We start from the raw sequence: 18,232 nt of genomic DNA, 5'->3' as shown, positions 1-18,232 counted from the left end.
ACGCAATGTTTGTTATTGAGAAAAATAAATATGAAGACCTATGAAGGAAACTCAAAATGGAATGTTGTCACTGCAACTTCCCTTTAAAAATCACACATGAATTGACCTAAGGTTGGGTGCTCATTTTCGCCATTACTTTCCATGTTTTCTGCAGTTTATGTTCAGGTCTTTATGTTTTTGAAGTATACTGATATTTCTATATGAAGATAACATCAAAAACAAAATATTCTTAGCTTGAAAAAGTGTTTCTTTTAAAACAAATCATCTGAAAAGTTAGATTAAAGACATTAAAGGCCATTTGAAATTTACTGATGCTTTGTCAAAGGAGGGGGGCACGTATTCGCCGTTTTACATGATAAACAACGACCTGTGGCATTGTAAATTACCAATTTTGATTACCAATTGTGCAAGTTTGTAACTTGAGATATCTCATATAGTTTATGAGATATCTTATATAATGATTTTAAGATATCTCATATAACTTAGAAGATACTTGGCTTATAAAGAAAATGTAATGCAGCAACCATTTGATTTTCGGGGTGGGGGGGGGGGGGGGCTATGGATTTTTTTTCTGGACAAACTTTTTTTCCGCCTTCTCAGGGTCAAAAACAAATTATTTTTTTCTCCAAAAACTGGCAACAAACTTTTTTTCCAAAAAAATCCATAGCCCCCCCCCCCCCCCCCCGAAAATCAAATGGTTGCTGCCTAAGGAAATGGCTTATAAACTTTATAATTTTCTCATAAACTATATAACCAGATATAAGCTGGGACTATTATACTAGGGACTTTCTATACTATACTAGTATAGAAAGTCCCTGATTATACTAACTAGTATAATAGTCCCAGATATAAGATATCTCACATAGGCGGATCCAGGGGGGGGGGGCTGGGGACTGCCCCCCCCCCTTTCGTGGGAAAAAAATTGGTTGATTATATAGGGAATCATTGAAGCATGACTGGAGCGGCCCCCCTTTTATGTCAGTCAGCTCCCCACCCCCCACCCCACCTTAGGAAAAGTTCTGGATCCGCCACTGTCTCAAAAACTATATAAGTCATACTGATAAGATATCTCATATCAACTTACTCAGTATCAGTTTTAAAAGATATCTCTGAAGATATTGTCATACACTATATAAGATATCTTATAAATTTTGTGAGTTAGAACTGGGAATATATATCTAATTCATATGTTTCTGGCCCCCACACGAGGTTCCTGGTTATCATAAATAGTGAAACGGCTTTCCTCATTCTTAGGAGGAAGTTACAGTTAAAAAGAAGGTTACCATTTCATATTTTACCGCGAAAATAATAAAAGCACTTCCTACCCACAATGCAACAGAAAGTTTACAATCAAAAATGAAGTCAGAAGAGAAAAGGATCTGCACACAAATGGTTGTGTTTTGTAAAGGATTACGTTCTGTGTACAATGACACTGTCTTGAAGTGAATTGTAAATTCTTAGAATAACAAAATGATTTCATTTTCACATAAATAAATACAGTGTTAATCATAGGGAAAAAGAAATGAGGAAAATCACCTTGGAAGTTTTCACACTGCAACTTCCCCTATCAAATTTATATTCATACAGGGATATTAAACATACGAAGATGTAGATAATTCGGTGATGAAGGATATAAGTCAAAGTATGACAAATTGTAGAAGCCACATGAAACGATCGAGAACGATTGCTATTAGTAGTTTTGGTGATATGTCTCCGTCAGAATCTCTTCTGAACTCCAGCCTCCCAGAGGTAGAGGAAGAATCTCCACTCTTAAAATCCCGTGCGCCTGGAGCATCTTGTCGAGCTCTACGACATGCTGTCTCCTCACTTACTAGACTAGATGATTTTAATCATGAAAAAATAGGACATGGATTTTTTGCAGAAGTTTTCAAGGTACATGTAAAACTATGCATGTGTATTTTGTTTCCTACACAGGGCCGTAACTAGCCTCTTTTAATAGTGAGTCAAAATAAAAAATTTGGGCGAGGGCTCTGAGAAAAATAACGCAAAATCGTGCATTCTGAGCGTTTCCCAGACTCTTTCTTGCATTGAAACGGCATAATTAATTTTTAGATATTTTTTTCGACAATCAGGTCTCAAAGCAAAAACAAAGATTCATTGTAATTTAAGACTTTTAGGTATTAAAGACAACATTAAAAGACCAATTTGTAGGATAAAGCAAAAATCGTAATTCTCATAATTATTAATACCGTATCTGTCTGTCTGTTCTTGTCTTGTATTCTGATTAGACTTTGGTGATTTTTTATGACTAGATTTAAATATAGTGACATTGCAGTATTATACTTTAAGTACTAGTACTGCTTAAGTCCGTACTAGGGAACATCTTCGCCTTGTTTTACGATCTTTTACAGTATTAATGATTCTTTAAAAGTATTGTTGAAGACCATCGGCAACTATCAAGATGAAGAAGAGGAACACAAACTTTGACCATTGATCATTTGTATTTTTTCTACGCATTGACTTTGTGAGTGATTATGTCCCCATACTCCTTTATTATCTGTTAAAGGGTCTCAACACTACTTAACGAAGTTTAACCTTTCAATGTAAAAGGTCATACATGGCCGAATGTTTTTTTTCTTCAAATTATTTGATACCGGGAAATATGTGACCTTACTTTAATTCAAACCATGTCAGCTATCTAGTTTTATTTACAATAAAACAAACTGTTTTGTATTCTTCGATATCAATTTCAATTATCCATGCAGAAAGGACAATTTTTTTTGTGTCCACTGAGTAGCATCGCTTGTTTTTAAAATATATTTCTCGCACAATTCTGGACATCAGTGGACATGATGCAACATTGCAAAACCAAGTTTACAAATGAAAATCAACCCTCAGACTATAGTCATAAAGTAGGACAATAAATGAACAAAAGACAAACCTGGAACACAGAAGTACAAACAATAGACCATCAACTCTGAAAACTAAAAGGAAAATGGAAACATGGATAATGAAAAACATCCAGGGGATACACCAGAGAGTGAAGAGAACTTGCTTCTTGCAAGACACTTTCCGTGAAAACAATTTGATATGAAAACAACCTTTTGTTTCATTTTTTTTTTTTTTTTTTATTTTTAACATGAGGCATTTGCCTCATTTGCCTCAATGTAGTTACGGCCCTGCTACAGTGTACACGGTCATGTTTTTGATTTTTAATCTTTATGCATTAATAACATTTTGAAAATGTATAAAGGGTAAACAAAATTTAATTATAATAATGACTTGTCACATAATTTCAATCCTTGCTCTTCTTCCACCCTGTATCCAGACAATGTGTACAGTCATGATGGTCCCTATAGTCAATTTTAAATACGTTAGATCATGAAATTCATTTTAAATATATATTCCATGCCGACATGTGCCTAAAAAATAGATATATTATGTCTGAATAACAGACATATCATTCTACATAGGTACATTTGTACAAGGTATCATAAATTTTTATGTCTCTGTTAATTATTGACATGTTCTTGATTCCTTTTTTCTACAAATGTATGCTATTGTGTTTTCTAAGTTAACGTTTCTAAAGATACTTATTTAAAATCATATTTAAATTTATAACTATAAGACTAACATTTTAACACATACATGTACAATGAATGCTCTATTGCTGGTTACAGGGAGAAACATTAGTCCTGACAGTGACCTGAAAAAGTCATTATCAGGATTAATATCAATCTCTTCTAATAGTGTACATGTTTATTTACAATAAACTTTTAAATCTACAGGCCTGAAGCATGATTTTATGAAATAATATTGTACAGTACCCCAATAGCAAACTGTTTTGTGTTCATGCATTAACATTTTTTTATATTTAGCAGGCAGCTGGGTTCAACTTTTGTGAAACTTTATGAAATTTGAAATATTTCAGTTGTCAGTTGACTTTTCTTTTTTTGATATACAAAAATGTACATGTATATATAAAAGATACATGAAACTCCCAGAGACTTAATCCTTTCCACCTGAATCTTTTTCAATTGTGACATACTTACAATGTAGTAGAATATTGGACCTGTGAATAAGCATGATAAGTATTAGTGTTATTTTAAGAGAAATATTTTCAGCCTTACACTGTCTAGATTCTTAGGAATGTTGTGTATGATTAAGACATACAATGTACATGTACATGTTAGACCCATAGGGACAACTAAGCATTTACAAAAAAATAACTATGTATACACATATTTTGTTCCCACGTGCACTTATTCACAAAAATGGAATAGATAATTGTTATGACAATGCCATGAAGATAACAATTTTACATTCATGAGCAGACATTTTTAGGAGGGGGAGGGGACTGGTTACCCGACCCCCTTAATCTTCCTCTGTGTACATGTACATTGTACAAATGTATGTTCAGGTAATAGATATAAGGATAAGGGGGATCAGACATGTGCCCATCACTCCTTTACCATCTTTACTGGGGTAAACATACAAATGTATCACCAATCAAATATGTTGTTTTTTTCATTGTCAGTAATTTGCATTTAACATGCATACAATAATGTATGTTTTATAAATCTGTATTTTTCCCAAATTTCAGAACTTGATATATATATTTCAAAAGTTTGTACTAGTATAATATATTACAAATGTACATAATATTAACTTGTTACAAATATTACAAGTTTCAACAATGTCATAATTAGGCATTGTTCTCTTAATAAATCTGGATTCAGGATTAGGGTAAACTTGTGAAATTGTTTTTATCACCTTTTAAAAAGCTTCAATACATGTAATTACATGTAGTTGATTACATTTGTATCTGTCAAATAACAAAGACACATGTAATTAAGCTAATAAAACATTTCTTATTGTAGATAAGATATATATATTTTTTTACTTCTTGCATAATAATATTAATTTCTTTAATTTACTATAACTGTATGTGACATGTACAACTATATTTATTTAAAAAGGTATCTAAGAGACAATAGTTCTATAAACATGATAAGTAGTCTAGATAAAAAAAGACCCCCCCCCCCCCCCCTGTTGGTAGTTATCAAATTTGATTAGTAAGATTGCATATTTTAAATAAATTGAATGATTGCTTTATATAAAAAAGAAGATGTGGTATGATTGCCAATGTCAATGAGACAACTGTCCACAAGAGACCAAAATGACACAGACATTAACAACTATCAAATGACTATAGGTTAGTCTGCAAAGGGCAGTTTAGGGGTTTGAGAAAAGAAAGATAGATCTGAAAATGAAAATTACAAGAAAAAAGATATCTAAAATTGATAGAGACATTAACACTGAAGATTGCAATTTGTTGTCACCTTATGTAAAGAGACAAAATGGCACAGAAATTAACAACTCAAGGTTATTGTAAGGCCTTCATCATTGAGCTAAGTTCATTACACATAGTCAGCTTAAAAAAGACCCTGACAGATTCGATTAAAGAACCAAATTCAAACGAGAAAAAATAATGGCCTAATTTATATTTGTTAAAAAACTTAAAAAGTAAAGCGATAAACAAATTTGCAAAGATGTAACAAACAACAACTACTTGATTACAGGTTCCTAACTTTGTACAGACAGGTACAGAATGTGGAGGAATAAAATATGATAGCAAGCGCCCAATACATTTTTCACAATTTTTCAGTGCAAAGAATATAATTTAGAAATGTAATTTTTGATGAGTTTGCTTTATTGTGATACAAACGATAATTAGTAAAAAGTTTGGAGGAAAGAATCAGCATTTTGTTTGATGTTGGCAGCATTCTCTTTACACCTACACCAACTGCCAAAGAATGCTATTTTTACATTATATATAATAACATTAACACTTTATGTAAGAGTAATTGTTGTATATTATACCAACATACTTATCTGCAGTTCAGTGGCTGACAAAAAAATAAAGTGAGTCCTTTGAGGTCAAACCATCACTTTCAATGTACAAAATGTACATTACACTGCACATGTAGTTATTTGTTGACCAATATTGTACTTGTAGGGGTACTTGCATTTACATTTGCAAAATGTATGCTTAAAAATATTAACAGACAATATATGAAAATACAATTTTCATGATTTTCATGAATTTTAAAATTGTCCTGGATGCATTTACATTTGCTTTACATTTGCAAAATGTATGCTTAAAAATATTAACAGACAATATTTGAAAATACAATTTTCATGATTTTATTGTCGAGCCTACGACTTTAGTCGAAAAAGCGAGACTAAGCGATCCTACATTCCGTCGGCGGCGGCGGCAGCCACAAATATTCACTCTGTGGTTAAAGTTTTTGAAATTTTAATAACTTTCTTAAACCATACTGGATTTCTACCAAACTTAGACAGAAGCTTGTTTATGATCATAAGATAGTATCCAGAAGTAAATTTTGTGAAAATAAAATTCCATTTTTTCCGTATTTTACTTATAAATGGACTTAGTTTTTCTGCTGGAAAACATTACATCACTCTGTGCTTGTAGTTTTTAAAATTTAAATAACTTTCTTATACTATCCTTGGTTTGTACCAAACTTGAACAGAAGCTTGTTGATGATCATAAGATAGTATCCAGAAGTAAATTTTGTAAAATGACAAATCCATTTTTTTCATAGTTTACTTTAAATGGACTTTTTTTCTGCCAGGAAACAACACATTCACTCTGTGGTTAAATTTTTAAAAATTTTGATAACTTTCTTATACTATTTTTTATTTGTACCAAACTAAGACAGAACCTTGTTTATGATCAAAAGCTAGTATCTAGAAGGAAATTTTGTTCATATTTTGTACCTGTGTATCTGTATTTTACTTATAAATGGACTTAGTTTTTCTTCCAGTTAACATTACAGTCTGCAGTTAAAGTTTTTAAAACATTTATTAGATTCATAAACTATCCAGGATTTTTTACCAAACTTGGACAGAAGCTTCCTACAATCCAAACATGGTATCAAGCGGAATATTTTTATTGATTTTTTCCCTCATTTTTGTTGATCCTGCAATTTACAGCAAAAGTAGGCGAGACACTGGGTACCGCGGAACCCTTACAAATTTTTGAATTTTAAAATTGTCCTGGATGCTTTAGTAGAATTAATTATAAGTGACCAGGAACTAATGTAAAATTTATATATTTGGTAATTTCTATTAATTAGAAACAGTTTGAAACCTAAATAAAAAAACAACATGTGCAGAGTAGATCAGTATAGATATATCAATCTTGCACTAAATTGTTCCGATAGAAGATGACATTACGACTACCCACGCTAGTGTTTTACATTAGTGGAGGTACACCTGAATCAAGGACAGTACCTATGTAACTATGTTATATAGGAATGTGTAAATAATGTACTGATATTTATGTTTACCTTCTACCTAATAAATTACTCATTATTGACCCAAAGGTGAAGAAAGGTCACAAAATAGTAGCCGTTCATTTAAAATCCTTCCTCCCTCAATTATTATTTGTTGTTTTGTTCTGTTATTTACCAGCAATTATTAATAACATTATTGATTCTCACGTAATAGAATGTAGGAAAGAAAAGGACAGGGAATTTGGTTCACTGTAGTCAAATCTTGAAGCCAAGTGGCCACCTATATTTTACATTAATACTGCACATGTATATAAATCAGTTTTTACTGATAAATAAAAAGCCTCTTTCACTGAAAGTATACAGTTTGTAGATTGTACATGTATTTATTACTTACTTTTTATGTTTAAAGGTACTAAAACACATAAAGGCTATATTTTATTTTTGTAATTTTTAGCAAGTCTTGATTTAATTTTCATGATAGTATGACTGTCATATAAAATCCTAAATTGGAACAAGAGGCAAGTTCAACTGTACTGGAAGAGGGATATGCCAGTCTTCCGATATGGGCTAATACTTTTTGATACATTTGTGAATGATAAATTATCAAGGTTCTGCCTAAAAGTCATGGTTAACAACTGACTAATAAGACACTTTTAAGGCTTAAGCTACATTTGTTGTAATATTAACCAAAATCTACAGTATTCAATGTTGCACTGTTGCAAAAAATTCTGATTTAATAAACATTCTGAGCTTTTCCTAATTTAGATCTAATGAAAGGCAGTTAGTTCGTATTTGAAAATTAGCATACACAGATGCTTAATTAGAGTTGTCAGAATTTGACAATACACTGTCATATGATATACATACATTGTATGATTTGTATCAACTCTGTTCTTCTTTTCTTTCTGGAAAGAGGAAAAATCCTTGTTTTAAACATATTTTTGAAAGTTTGTTGACCATGTTGACTGTATAGGTAGATGACAATCACTTTTATGTTATCACTTGTGAAAGATTTTTATTGTAAATTTTTCAGATAATTTTATGAATGGTATTTTTAGTTCAAACACATTTACATGTTTAGAATATAAATTTTTAAATGACATGAAGGGTCGGATTTAAAATTCTATGCCGTGAAATATATATGTTAATGATATGTAAAGAAACTAGGATTTACATAATACAAATCTTATCTTCAGTTGTTAAAAAGGTGTGAATAGACTTTATCTACACTAAACTGTACTGATAAGTATCTGGAACATAATTTATACTTTAATGTTCAAACCTGAATCAACCACATCAAAACTAATTGTAGATATTTGAAAGTTCAATACATGTATATATATTTATGTACATGTATGTATTGAAGAAAATATGGGGCACTGCAGCCCAACATCCCAGTTTGACCAAATGGGGATGTTTGACCAAAATGGAAATCGGTTAAAACAAATGCCAGCATGTTAATTTATAGAATTTTTTAAATTGACCTAGCAGAGGGGGCATTAAGTTTTACCCTTTTTCGCAAATCTGTCTGTACCTCCCAAAGTAGGTTTCAGTTCTGTAACTTTAGTTTGCCTGAACCAAATGTTATGAAACTTATACAATGTGCATATTACCAGTAAACACAGATAAAGATTGAATTTCGGGGCATCACTTTTACCATTCTAGAGTTTTGCCCCTTTACAAATGGAAAAATTGCTCAATTTCTCATTTCCCTTCTCTAACTTAAGTTTGACTCAACCAAATGTTATGAAACTCATACACAATACTTATTACCACAAAACTCAGACCAAGTACATGTCTGTGAAGCATCACCTTTATTGTTCTTCAGTTATGTCCCTTTATAACTATGATATATATGCAAGCAGGGGCATCATCTGTGTCATATGGACACATTCCCCATTTATTTATATATATGTACAAGAAAATTAATAATTGAAGTTATCAGAAATGTTGAATAGAATATTGGACAGATAAGGGAATTCAGGGAAACTAAAGTTAGTTTACTATTTTTTTGCCTCATTAAGTTGTTCAAGATCTAGTTTTAGTCTTAGATAGAATCCTTTTTCATAGTGCTACAGTCTACCAGTAAGTGTAGGATTATGTTTAACTGGAGTCCTCAATATATAAGAAAAACTTTTTTATGGCACCAATTTGATTAAGTTTTTGTTAACACATTGTGTGATGATATTACTAAAATTTATTTGAAGGTACGAGTTATCATAGATTTGACCATTTCTATTCTGATGTGTTTTGTTGCTGTATTGTAGGTAACTCACAAAGTCTCTGGTAAAGTTATGGTGCTGAAGATGAATACAAACTCGGAAAATCGTCCTAACATGTTACGTGAAGTACAACTAATGAACAGACTATCACATCCTAACATTCTTCGGTAAGTTCATTGGGGGGAACTGTATTGTAAATTTACCTCTGCAATACAATGTATGATTAGTTTCTTTGAAGGAGTTAAAAAAATGAAGTGATCAGATTTGTTGTAGCATTAGAAGCAACTAGCATGTTTGGCTACTTAAGACCTGAATTGAGTTGACATTGTTATCAGGGAAGATAAATATTAATAAGACTATGTTCATTAGCCAGTTTTTACTGGTTTTGTTCATGGCATAGTAGGTACCAGTCTTGTATTACAACTCCAGTTTCCGGTGCATGTCAAAACATGGAGGGAAACAATATAGTCCATTTTTTCTGAATTTTTTTCTGGACTCAATTTTTTCTGTTTGATTATAGGTTAAAGCTGAATTGAAACATATATATAGCTTTAAAAAAAAAATCTTGCATCTTTTTGGGGATATCAATCCAGGAAGGTGGAAGGATATCATGTTTACTGGAAGTGGTGCAGCCTAGTAAAAACAGCATACAGGAAGTAAAAAAAAAATGTTTTGACTTCAGGGTTACGTAACTTTTTATTCTTCGTGGCATGACCCACTTTTTTTCAAAGATCAGCTGTTTTGCATGTAAGCCTATGGAGCAGTCAGTTACAAGACTGCAACCAGTAGTAGTGGAATCTTATCACAGGATTTCAAATTTGAAAAATTAATAATTACACAACATTACTCAGAATTAGATACAAAAGAAATCTCTAGCCTTTTTTCAATGAAACAAAAGACAAAAGTATTACTTTCATCCAAAACTTTTTGAACTCTAGATCTTAAGCAAAAGATATTGAGGAAAACTTGGACATGAGAGCATGTGTCTAGATTAGTTTCTTTCTTCTGGGATTAAAACATGAATTACAAAGCCTAAGGTATTTGCAATTGATAAAGCTTAATTCCATATTTATAAGGCAGGGAACATAGATATTTTTACCGCAACTGTGTTCAATCCTGGAATAAAAAGATCAACCCATTAAAATTCAACATCTGTCTCATACTCATAGCAGGGAGTCAATTAGATTTAAAAGTTTTAAGATTTGTGGACCCCTTGTGCTGTAAAGATAGATTGTTGAAGTTGTAAACTCCTTGTTCTTATACCTGCAGGGCTTTGATGTGTAACATGTATAATTGATTCTGTATGCACAATGTTTTATAATACTGGACCAAATTATACAAATGATAATCTATGTTATTTTGGTTGTGTCCACTTTTGTTCATGCATATATGGGGTCTGATTTATCCAATATATACTGAGTAATAATAATTGTTTACTTACACTTTAAACATAACTGCCACAATTTTGGCATCAAACAGATGCAAAAAATTGAGATTCAAATACAGATAAACATGTGTCCATCAGAAATCAAAAAAGATTTCCTAGTGAATTGTACTTTACTTGGATGAATTCAATGCTGTAATTGAAAAGATTTATCCATTATAGCATATTTTATTGAATAAATGTTATATATTTGATAAACATTTCATTATTTCTTGTCTATTGAATGTTTTAGTCAAATTTCTGATAAAATCTGTTCCAATTATTCAATATTTTGATTTAATAACAATATATCCCATTCATTAACCTGACAAATCTTACATATGTTGTACCTTTTATTTACTATTTATCAATTAACTTGTGACAACCATCAGATTAAGTTATTGATATCTTATAAGCAGGATACATCTGTTCACTAATAGATTGTAAGTTTATTAGTAGGTGTAGTATTGTATTTTGGTCACTATGCATTGACTGTTGAACAAGTTCTACTTCAACTCATCCCCTTCAATCATGTCTTTTCAAAAGCTGATTTGTTACCTATATAGCCTGCCATTTTTCTAAAGTAACTGGCTTCTACAGCTGCAGGTTTAACCTGAAATTGCATAATCCTTGTTCCTTTCCCATTCATGTTACTTAAAAATTGTGACAATTTCAAATGACCCCCATATCATCATGTTTGGCAAAACAAAAACAAAAAACAGAGAAAGATAATCGAAATTAGGCAAAAATGGTTTCAACAAAATGATTATATTATAGCCAGATCCAATGAACTAGGATAGTTTTTATGTAGACAGCTATAATATTGAACACTTTGAGTGACTTGACCTTCAAAAGATGGTTAAACTATCGAAAAACTCATTCATATAATGTTTACTGCCGTAAAAATTGATGGGTCAATAGTCAATACATGTACCAATATTTCAAAGGTGCATCACACATATACATCAGGGGCAGATCCATTAATTTTAAAAAGGAGGGGGGGTCCTAACCCAGGACAAAGGGAGGGGGGTTCCTACTATATTTCCCCATTCAAATGCATTGATGTAAAAAGTTTCCAACCCCCGGAACCCCCCCCTGGATCCACCACTGTACATATACTCAAATAGTTTAAAATTGTAAATTGTAAGGAAGATTTGGTTATGCAAAGCCCAGTTTTCCTGGATTCATGTCATAAGATAACAGATTAAAGTATAATGTCTCTGTATACATATAACTACCAGACTGAAAACAGATTAGGGATATGTTTAGAAGGTTAAATATATAATCTCAGAGATCATAATGTTAACTTGCCTTAGCAGTAAATGTTATTATACTGTCATTAAATCTAAATCTAAAATCAAAAGATGAAATATGAGTATAATTATTTTTGGTTCAATTCAAATTAACCTTAACAAAAAAAGTTTCCGCAATCATATATGATGTTCTGACCTGTAAATAAAACAAAAACAGTCCAATTTTAAATGAAGATTAGTCATGAATAGGATAATATGTTTAAACCAGAGAACATGAACATGGACCATTGCTTAGACTGCATCTTGTTTTTGTCCTAAAAATGGGAAAATGGAAAAAAAATGCACCTAGATGTCATATCAAATTTAATACTAGTGAACACTTTGGACTTGTACAATACATCTAGGTATTTTACAGCATTGGTATTATATATAGAGAATAATTCATTGTAAAATCTGTACAAATGCTGCATTAACCATAGTAACCAAGATCAGACACAAAAATCACGGGTTAACCGATTTATGTACTTAGTTCTTAGATACATGTACAATACTGGTATTATTACTTATAAATTTTATTTGAGGAAACAGTGAGATGGCCAGTGGCAGATCCAGGGCCCCCCCACTGGATCCGCTTATGATGGCATCTCTCATGATATTGGGAATTCCTCAAGACTTCTGGGACTTGCTTTATTCACTGATGATAAACATGATGTACTTCAGGAAACTGATGACTTATATAACCCATAAATACTATACTTGTACAGTTATTGTATTATTACATATATATATCATCTGAATAAACACACTTGACAGTAGGACTAACACTTGAAGATAAAAAGAAACAAATTATATAATTTGTCAAATCATCTGAATCTCTGTTACTAGGTTTCTTGGTCAAGCAGATACATTTACAACTCTTAAACTTGTAAAATATTCCACATGCATATGTATCTCATTAATTGTCTCTTCTTGTTCACAGAGAGTAGCTTCCCCCTCCCCATTCATTGGTGAGGAAGTTTAATATGCCAGTCTGAGTCTCTGTAAGTTGAGTTCAGGCCACAACTTCTAAATGCCACTGACAATCAATATATACATATAGTTCTTACATATTTTGATATATGAGATCGTCAAAGTTTATCTTTGCTTTATTGAAATGATTTTGAGACCTCATCTTTGCTGATAGCTATAGATATATATATATGAAAAGCGTAATTTAAGAAACATATCTGGTTGTCTGTCAAAACTATCAGTAAAAATTCATATCCAGTATTCAAAGCTTTTTTTCCCCCTTAAAGTCTGTCAGATCTTCTCAAGTATCAGTGCAACCCATTTAAAAGTACAAGAGACCTTTAGGTAAAATTATTACCGGGTATTTGCATTTCATCTTCAATTAAAGATAACAGAATGGATAGCTTTGGTGAAATGCATTAGTTCCAAGTACCATGAAATAAATGATGAAATCATCAGTATTTGTTATTTATCATTTTGTACCATCCCACACAGAGAAATACTACATAAATTTCCACCTCATTTATATTGTTGAAAAACTGAACATTAAGTTGTATATCACATGGTAAATTGTTTATAACCTGCTCTTCAAAAAATTATATAACTTAAAAAATTGAGTTATAATTAAATAAGATTTCAGTTTAACATTGGCAAAAGTATTGAAGAAACCTAAATATAAACTTCCGAGAGGGACTTAAGTTAATGATGTAGCAGTTTTCATTCATTTTGTAATAGTTAGTTTACCAGGCATATCCTGGAACTCAACAAGTTTCATATAATAATTTTTGATTCAAAGTTGTCTATCATAGTTTATTGATTAGAGATTTTGAAACATTGTACCGGTAATATCTCTTTATAAATTCTATAGACACTTGATACATTGTTACGTACATGTATCTGTTCGACATATTATATGGCCATCACTTAAAATAAAAACAGAACTTTCTATTACATTAGTCTCACCTTCAAAAAAAGATTCACATGTTCACAAGTTTTCTTAAGAATTATTAAGTGTAGGAACCGAAATTGCTTGGCCAGATTTATTCAAATAACAAATTTTTCAAAGCCACATGATAGAATGCAATTTGCATGAATATCTCCAGATTATGTAAATGGTTTTTATTTAAAAAAAAATCCTTTATGTATTATGTTTGCACCTGTCCTAAGTCAGGAATTGATGTTCAGTAGTTGTCATTTGTTGATGTGGTTCATAAGTGTTTCATGTTTTTATAAAGATTAGACCGTTGGTTTTCCTGTTTGAATGGTTCAATACACTAGTAATTTTGGGGCCCTTTATAGCTTGCTGTTGTGTGTGAGCCAATGCTCTGTGTTGAAGACAGTACTTTGACCTATAATGGTTTACTGTTATAAATTGTGACTAGGATGGAGAGTTGTCTCATTGGCACTCATACCACATCAGGCACATCTTATATCTATATATTACTGGTTCAGTTATGTGTTTAAAATACTGTAAACCAACTTATTTTCGCGGATACTTTATTTTTGCGTTTTATCCTTACTAATCAACTTCGCATCTTTTTAGATGCTGTAGTTTAACATTGAAAGATCCTAGATTTACATATTCGTGACGATTTATATTTGCATTTTTTTTCTACCCGTGAAAGTCGCGAAAATAAATCGCTCACGAAAATAAGTTGGTTAACAGTATAGGGTTGACAAATCTTATATAAACCTTATCTGATGCATGTAGTTTTTTTTATTACAGGTTTATTGGTGTCTGTGTTCATGAAGGACAACTCCATGCTTTGACAGAGGTAAGTTTAGTAATACATTTATCCTTGATCAAAACAAGGAAAGAAGCAATGCTATATATATATATAGCCCAAGTCAAGGAGAAACTGCAATGGTCATGTTCATCTGTCAATCTTTAACTTTCCCTACTTATAGCTTAATTTAAGTCTGAAGGAATGATTGATATTTTGGCCTTAAACTTAGTTATGTTAAGTTATATGTTGTAGGTATTTCATTACTGCTGCATAGTCACTTCATTTTTAAAGTTAGTTTTATAATAACCTCTGAACATGGAAAGATTTTGCTTGTGGTTTGTCAGCTTCTGTATGAAAGAATGGTTAAGTATTTTTGTCTAGACTAAGACATGAGAAGTTGATTTATACTGTGTTCCCTATTATAAAATCACTTCTTGTTTGACAATGCTTGCTATGATAAATTCTGATCATGAAATGTTTTGCCAATGCTTAACAACAAGAGGAGTGTACAGTACTGAGCTAAAACAAGCCTGCAACTTTATGTAAGTGGTAGTGGGTTTTGCAGACACTAGAACAATAGCAGTGTGATATGAAGAGGAGTAATACAAATAATGATTTACACTTGATGTACCTTGTTACAATGTTATAGTAACTTGTTATTGATTCTGATTGTTTTGGTGTGGGTCAACTTAGGATGAAAAAAACATATGGTACATTTTAGTACAGAAACTTAAACATATTCTGTTCACAAACACCTCTGATTTCCCTCTTATGCATACAGTAATACTAATACTTATTAAAAAAAAAATGAACTATATCAAAGACTTATATATTTAAGCATGTATAATATAGCAATTGATCCATGACAAATTAATATCTGGTAGTTGGTTTGTTTGAAGAGGACTTTGTAGTATGTCTATACAGACACTGGTATGGGTGGATTAAGACAAATACTAAATTGCAGACTGACAGTTACTGTATCTGCTAAAGTAGATTGTGTTTGATGTTAATTAATTGTGAATAATTAGGCCAGTCATGTAGTTATCAGATTTGTGGAGGTGTACCAAGAGTTTGGGAGAAAAGGTACAAAACATTTCTGTAATTCCTCTTCCCCCATCCAAAGACAGAACGATTATTCACATGATTTTAACATTTTCACATCAAGAATCTAATAATGTTACATTTTTCTTTAAAATTTTCAAATACTTAATATTAAAAGATGTGTGAAGTTAGAATAAAAAGCTGAAAAAGTAACAACAATGCTTTTAATTGTGAAATGTGTATGCTTTATGGAAAATAATGACAAAATTAAAAAAAAAAAACAATTGTAAAAAACACATATAAAAGAAATGTTGGTCAATATTAAGGGAAAACAATGTTGTGTGAATTTTAATGTTACTTTAGATGTTAACAGTAGCATCAATGATACTAATGAATACCAGATAAGTATGAATAATTAACTCTATCATCCCATTAAGTAAAAAGAAATATATATGACACTGGAGGTTTAAGGTAACATAAGGCTACAATGATCTCTAAGTCTGTTGTATTGATCCTAAGATTTCCCAATCAGCTAACCAATCCATCATCTATAATTGTTACAGTTCTATCTCTAACACCCAATATATATAAACTTGTTATATTAGCTATAAACAATAAAGTGTAATTGAAAATAGTGTGATTAACTTGGATCTATCTGTTCATTTCATCCAGTTAAGCTAGTAGGCTTTAATATTTCTGGTTTCTGAACTGGTATCTGATTATGAAGGAGATGAAGCTTCAATTGATCAGTCTAAAATCTACTTTGAGAATTGACAATAACTCAGATTTCCAACATATTGTTTATGTGGAAGTAGATATTAACCATGTTCTACATTTTATATACAATTTGTAACCATTACACTTTGAATTAAGAGGTTATGTAGTATTAGGTGTAAACCAAAGTATCAATAGTATAGATAAGTTTGATTGATGTCATATTACTGATACTGCATCAAATTCAATTTGTTAATACTAAGATTTTGTTTACATGATTATGACCAAATTCACCAACAAGTCAACATGTCCTGTTGTCAATTGGTGGTATACCACTTGGGGAAACCTAGTGAAATATTTGTCATATTTTACCAATCAACAAATTTGTCATTGAAAACCCTGGATTTTTCTATGTTTGTCAGCTAATTAAAGTACATTATTACTATTCCAAATGACAACTTTTCTTGACATATAATTATGATGTGAAATGGGTTTAATATTAATTGAGATTTTATTAACACACTACATGTATAAGATATTAAAAAATCTTCTCTGTCTATCAGTAACTACATAGAATGTGTTAAATGTGATAAAATACTAGTAGTTTTATATTAAATAAAACACATACTCTTTATATTAAATAAAACACATAGATAGAATGTTTTCTATATTGTAGTATATTAATGGTGGAAGTTTAGATCAAGTGGTAGCTGATAAAGACTTTGAACTTCCATGGACAGCCAAATTAAGTCTGTCATTAGATATAGCCAAGGGGATGGAATATTTACATTCAAGAGGCTGGTTCCATAGAGATCTGACATCTAAAGTAAGTCTTTGCCAAAATGGATGGAAAATCTATATCTGTAGTTCCATAGAGAATTACCCAAGACTTGTCACCCTAAAATATTCAGACTGTCTCAAAGTGGCTGTGTTAAGTGGGTAATTTGTCACTATAGCAGAAGTTTTGAGAAGGGGGAAAAACAACAATACACAAGAACCAATTTGACCCAAAAAAATAAAACATGGTTTTGGTCACCAACTCGCCTTGCAAAAATATTAGTCTCCACTCTCCCGTCTTTTTTTCATAGCGTGAAAGGCATTGGATCTTTACACTGGGTTCTGCTGAGGCTGAATCAATTCAGTTTAGATATGGATTTGTAAAGAGGAAATCAACAATGTAAGATATATCTCATTAGCAGCTAATTGAAATACTATCAGATGAGGGTACTATTGCTTACAGGACATTTTACCACTCTCTAGATAATACATGATTAAATTAGCATTTCAGACTGAAATTTCATTCACAGGAAAATATTGTCACAACTTGTATTAGCTGCGAGTTATCAAATATAAAACAGGTGCCGAATTATACATTTCCTTAGGTGGTTTTACTTAGTCATGATTATACATGTGCAAATTTTGCATTTCCCATCAAATTTTGTCAGATGATGAATTAACTTGTGATTTAATTATATACCCTGAATTAAGATATAGGTAATACATAGTTATCAAGGAAGTGAAGCAATCCTGTTATCTTGTATTTTGTTTCCTGTTAAAAGAA

At 31.3% G+C, this 18,232-nt stretch overlaps 2 protein-coding genes across 2 annotated transcripts in view; one reads left to right on the top strand and one right to left on the bottom strand.

Moving 5' to 3' along the window:
- Positions 1-18,232, bottom strand: part of LOC139516491 (uncharacterized) — a 735,418-nt gene that overhangs the window by 293,258 nt on the left and 423,928 nt on the right. The gene's annotated exons all lie outside the window — the stretch shown is intronic.
- LOC139498611 (dual specificity testis-specific protein kinase 2-like) overlaps positions 1,133-18,232 on the top strand; it is a 31,542-nt gene continuing 14,442 nt past the window's right edge. Inside the window, exons 1-4 of the mRNA XM_071287080.1 lie at positions 1,133-1,893; positions 9,551-9,672; positions 14,916-14,964; positions 17,348-17,497. Coding sequence (XP_071143181.1) covers positions 1,624-1,893; positions 9,551-9,672; positions 14,916-14,964; positions 17,348-17,497 — 591 coding nt within the window. The 5' untranslated portion in view covers positions 1,133-1,623. The remainder of the gene's footprint in view (positions 1,894-9,550; positions 9,673-14,915; positions 14,965-17,347; positions 17,498-18,232) is intronic.

The sequence above is a fragment of the Mytilus edulis genome, chromosome 1 (assembly GCF_963676685.1).
Source record: "Mytilus edulis chromosome 1, xbMytEdul2.2, whole genome shotgun sequence".
Taxonomy (NCBI): Eukaryota; Metazoa; Mollusca; class Bivalvia; order Mytilida; family Mytilidae; genus Mytilus; species Mytilus edulis.
This window is presented reverse-complemented; position numbering and strand designations above follow the sequence as displayed.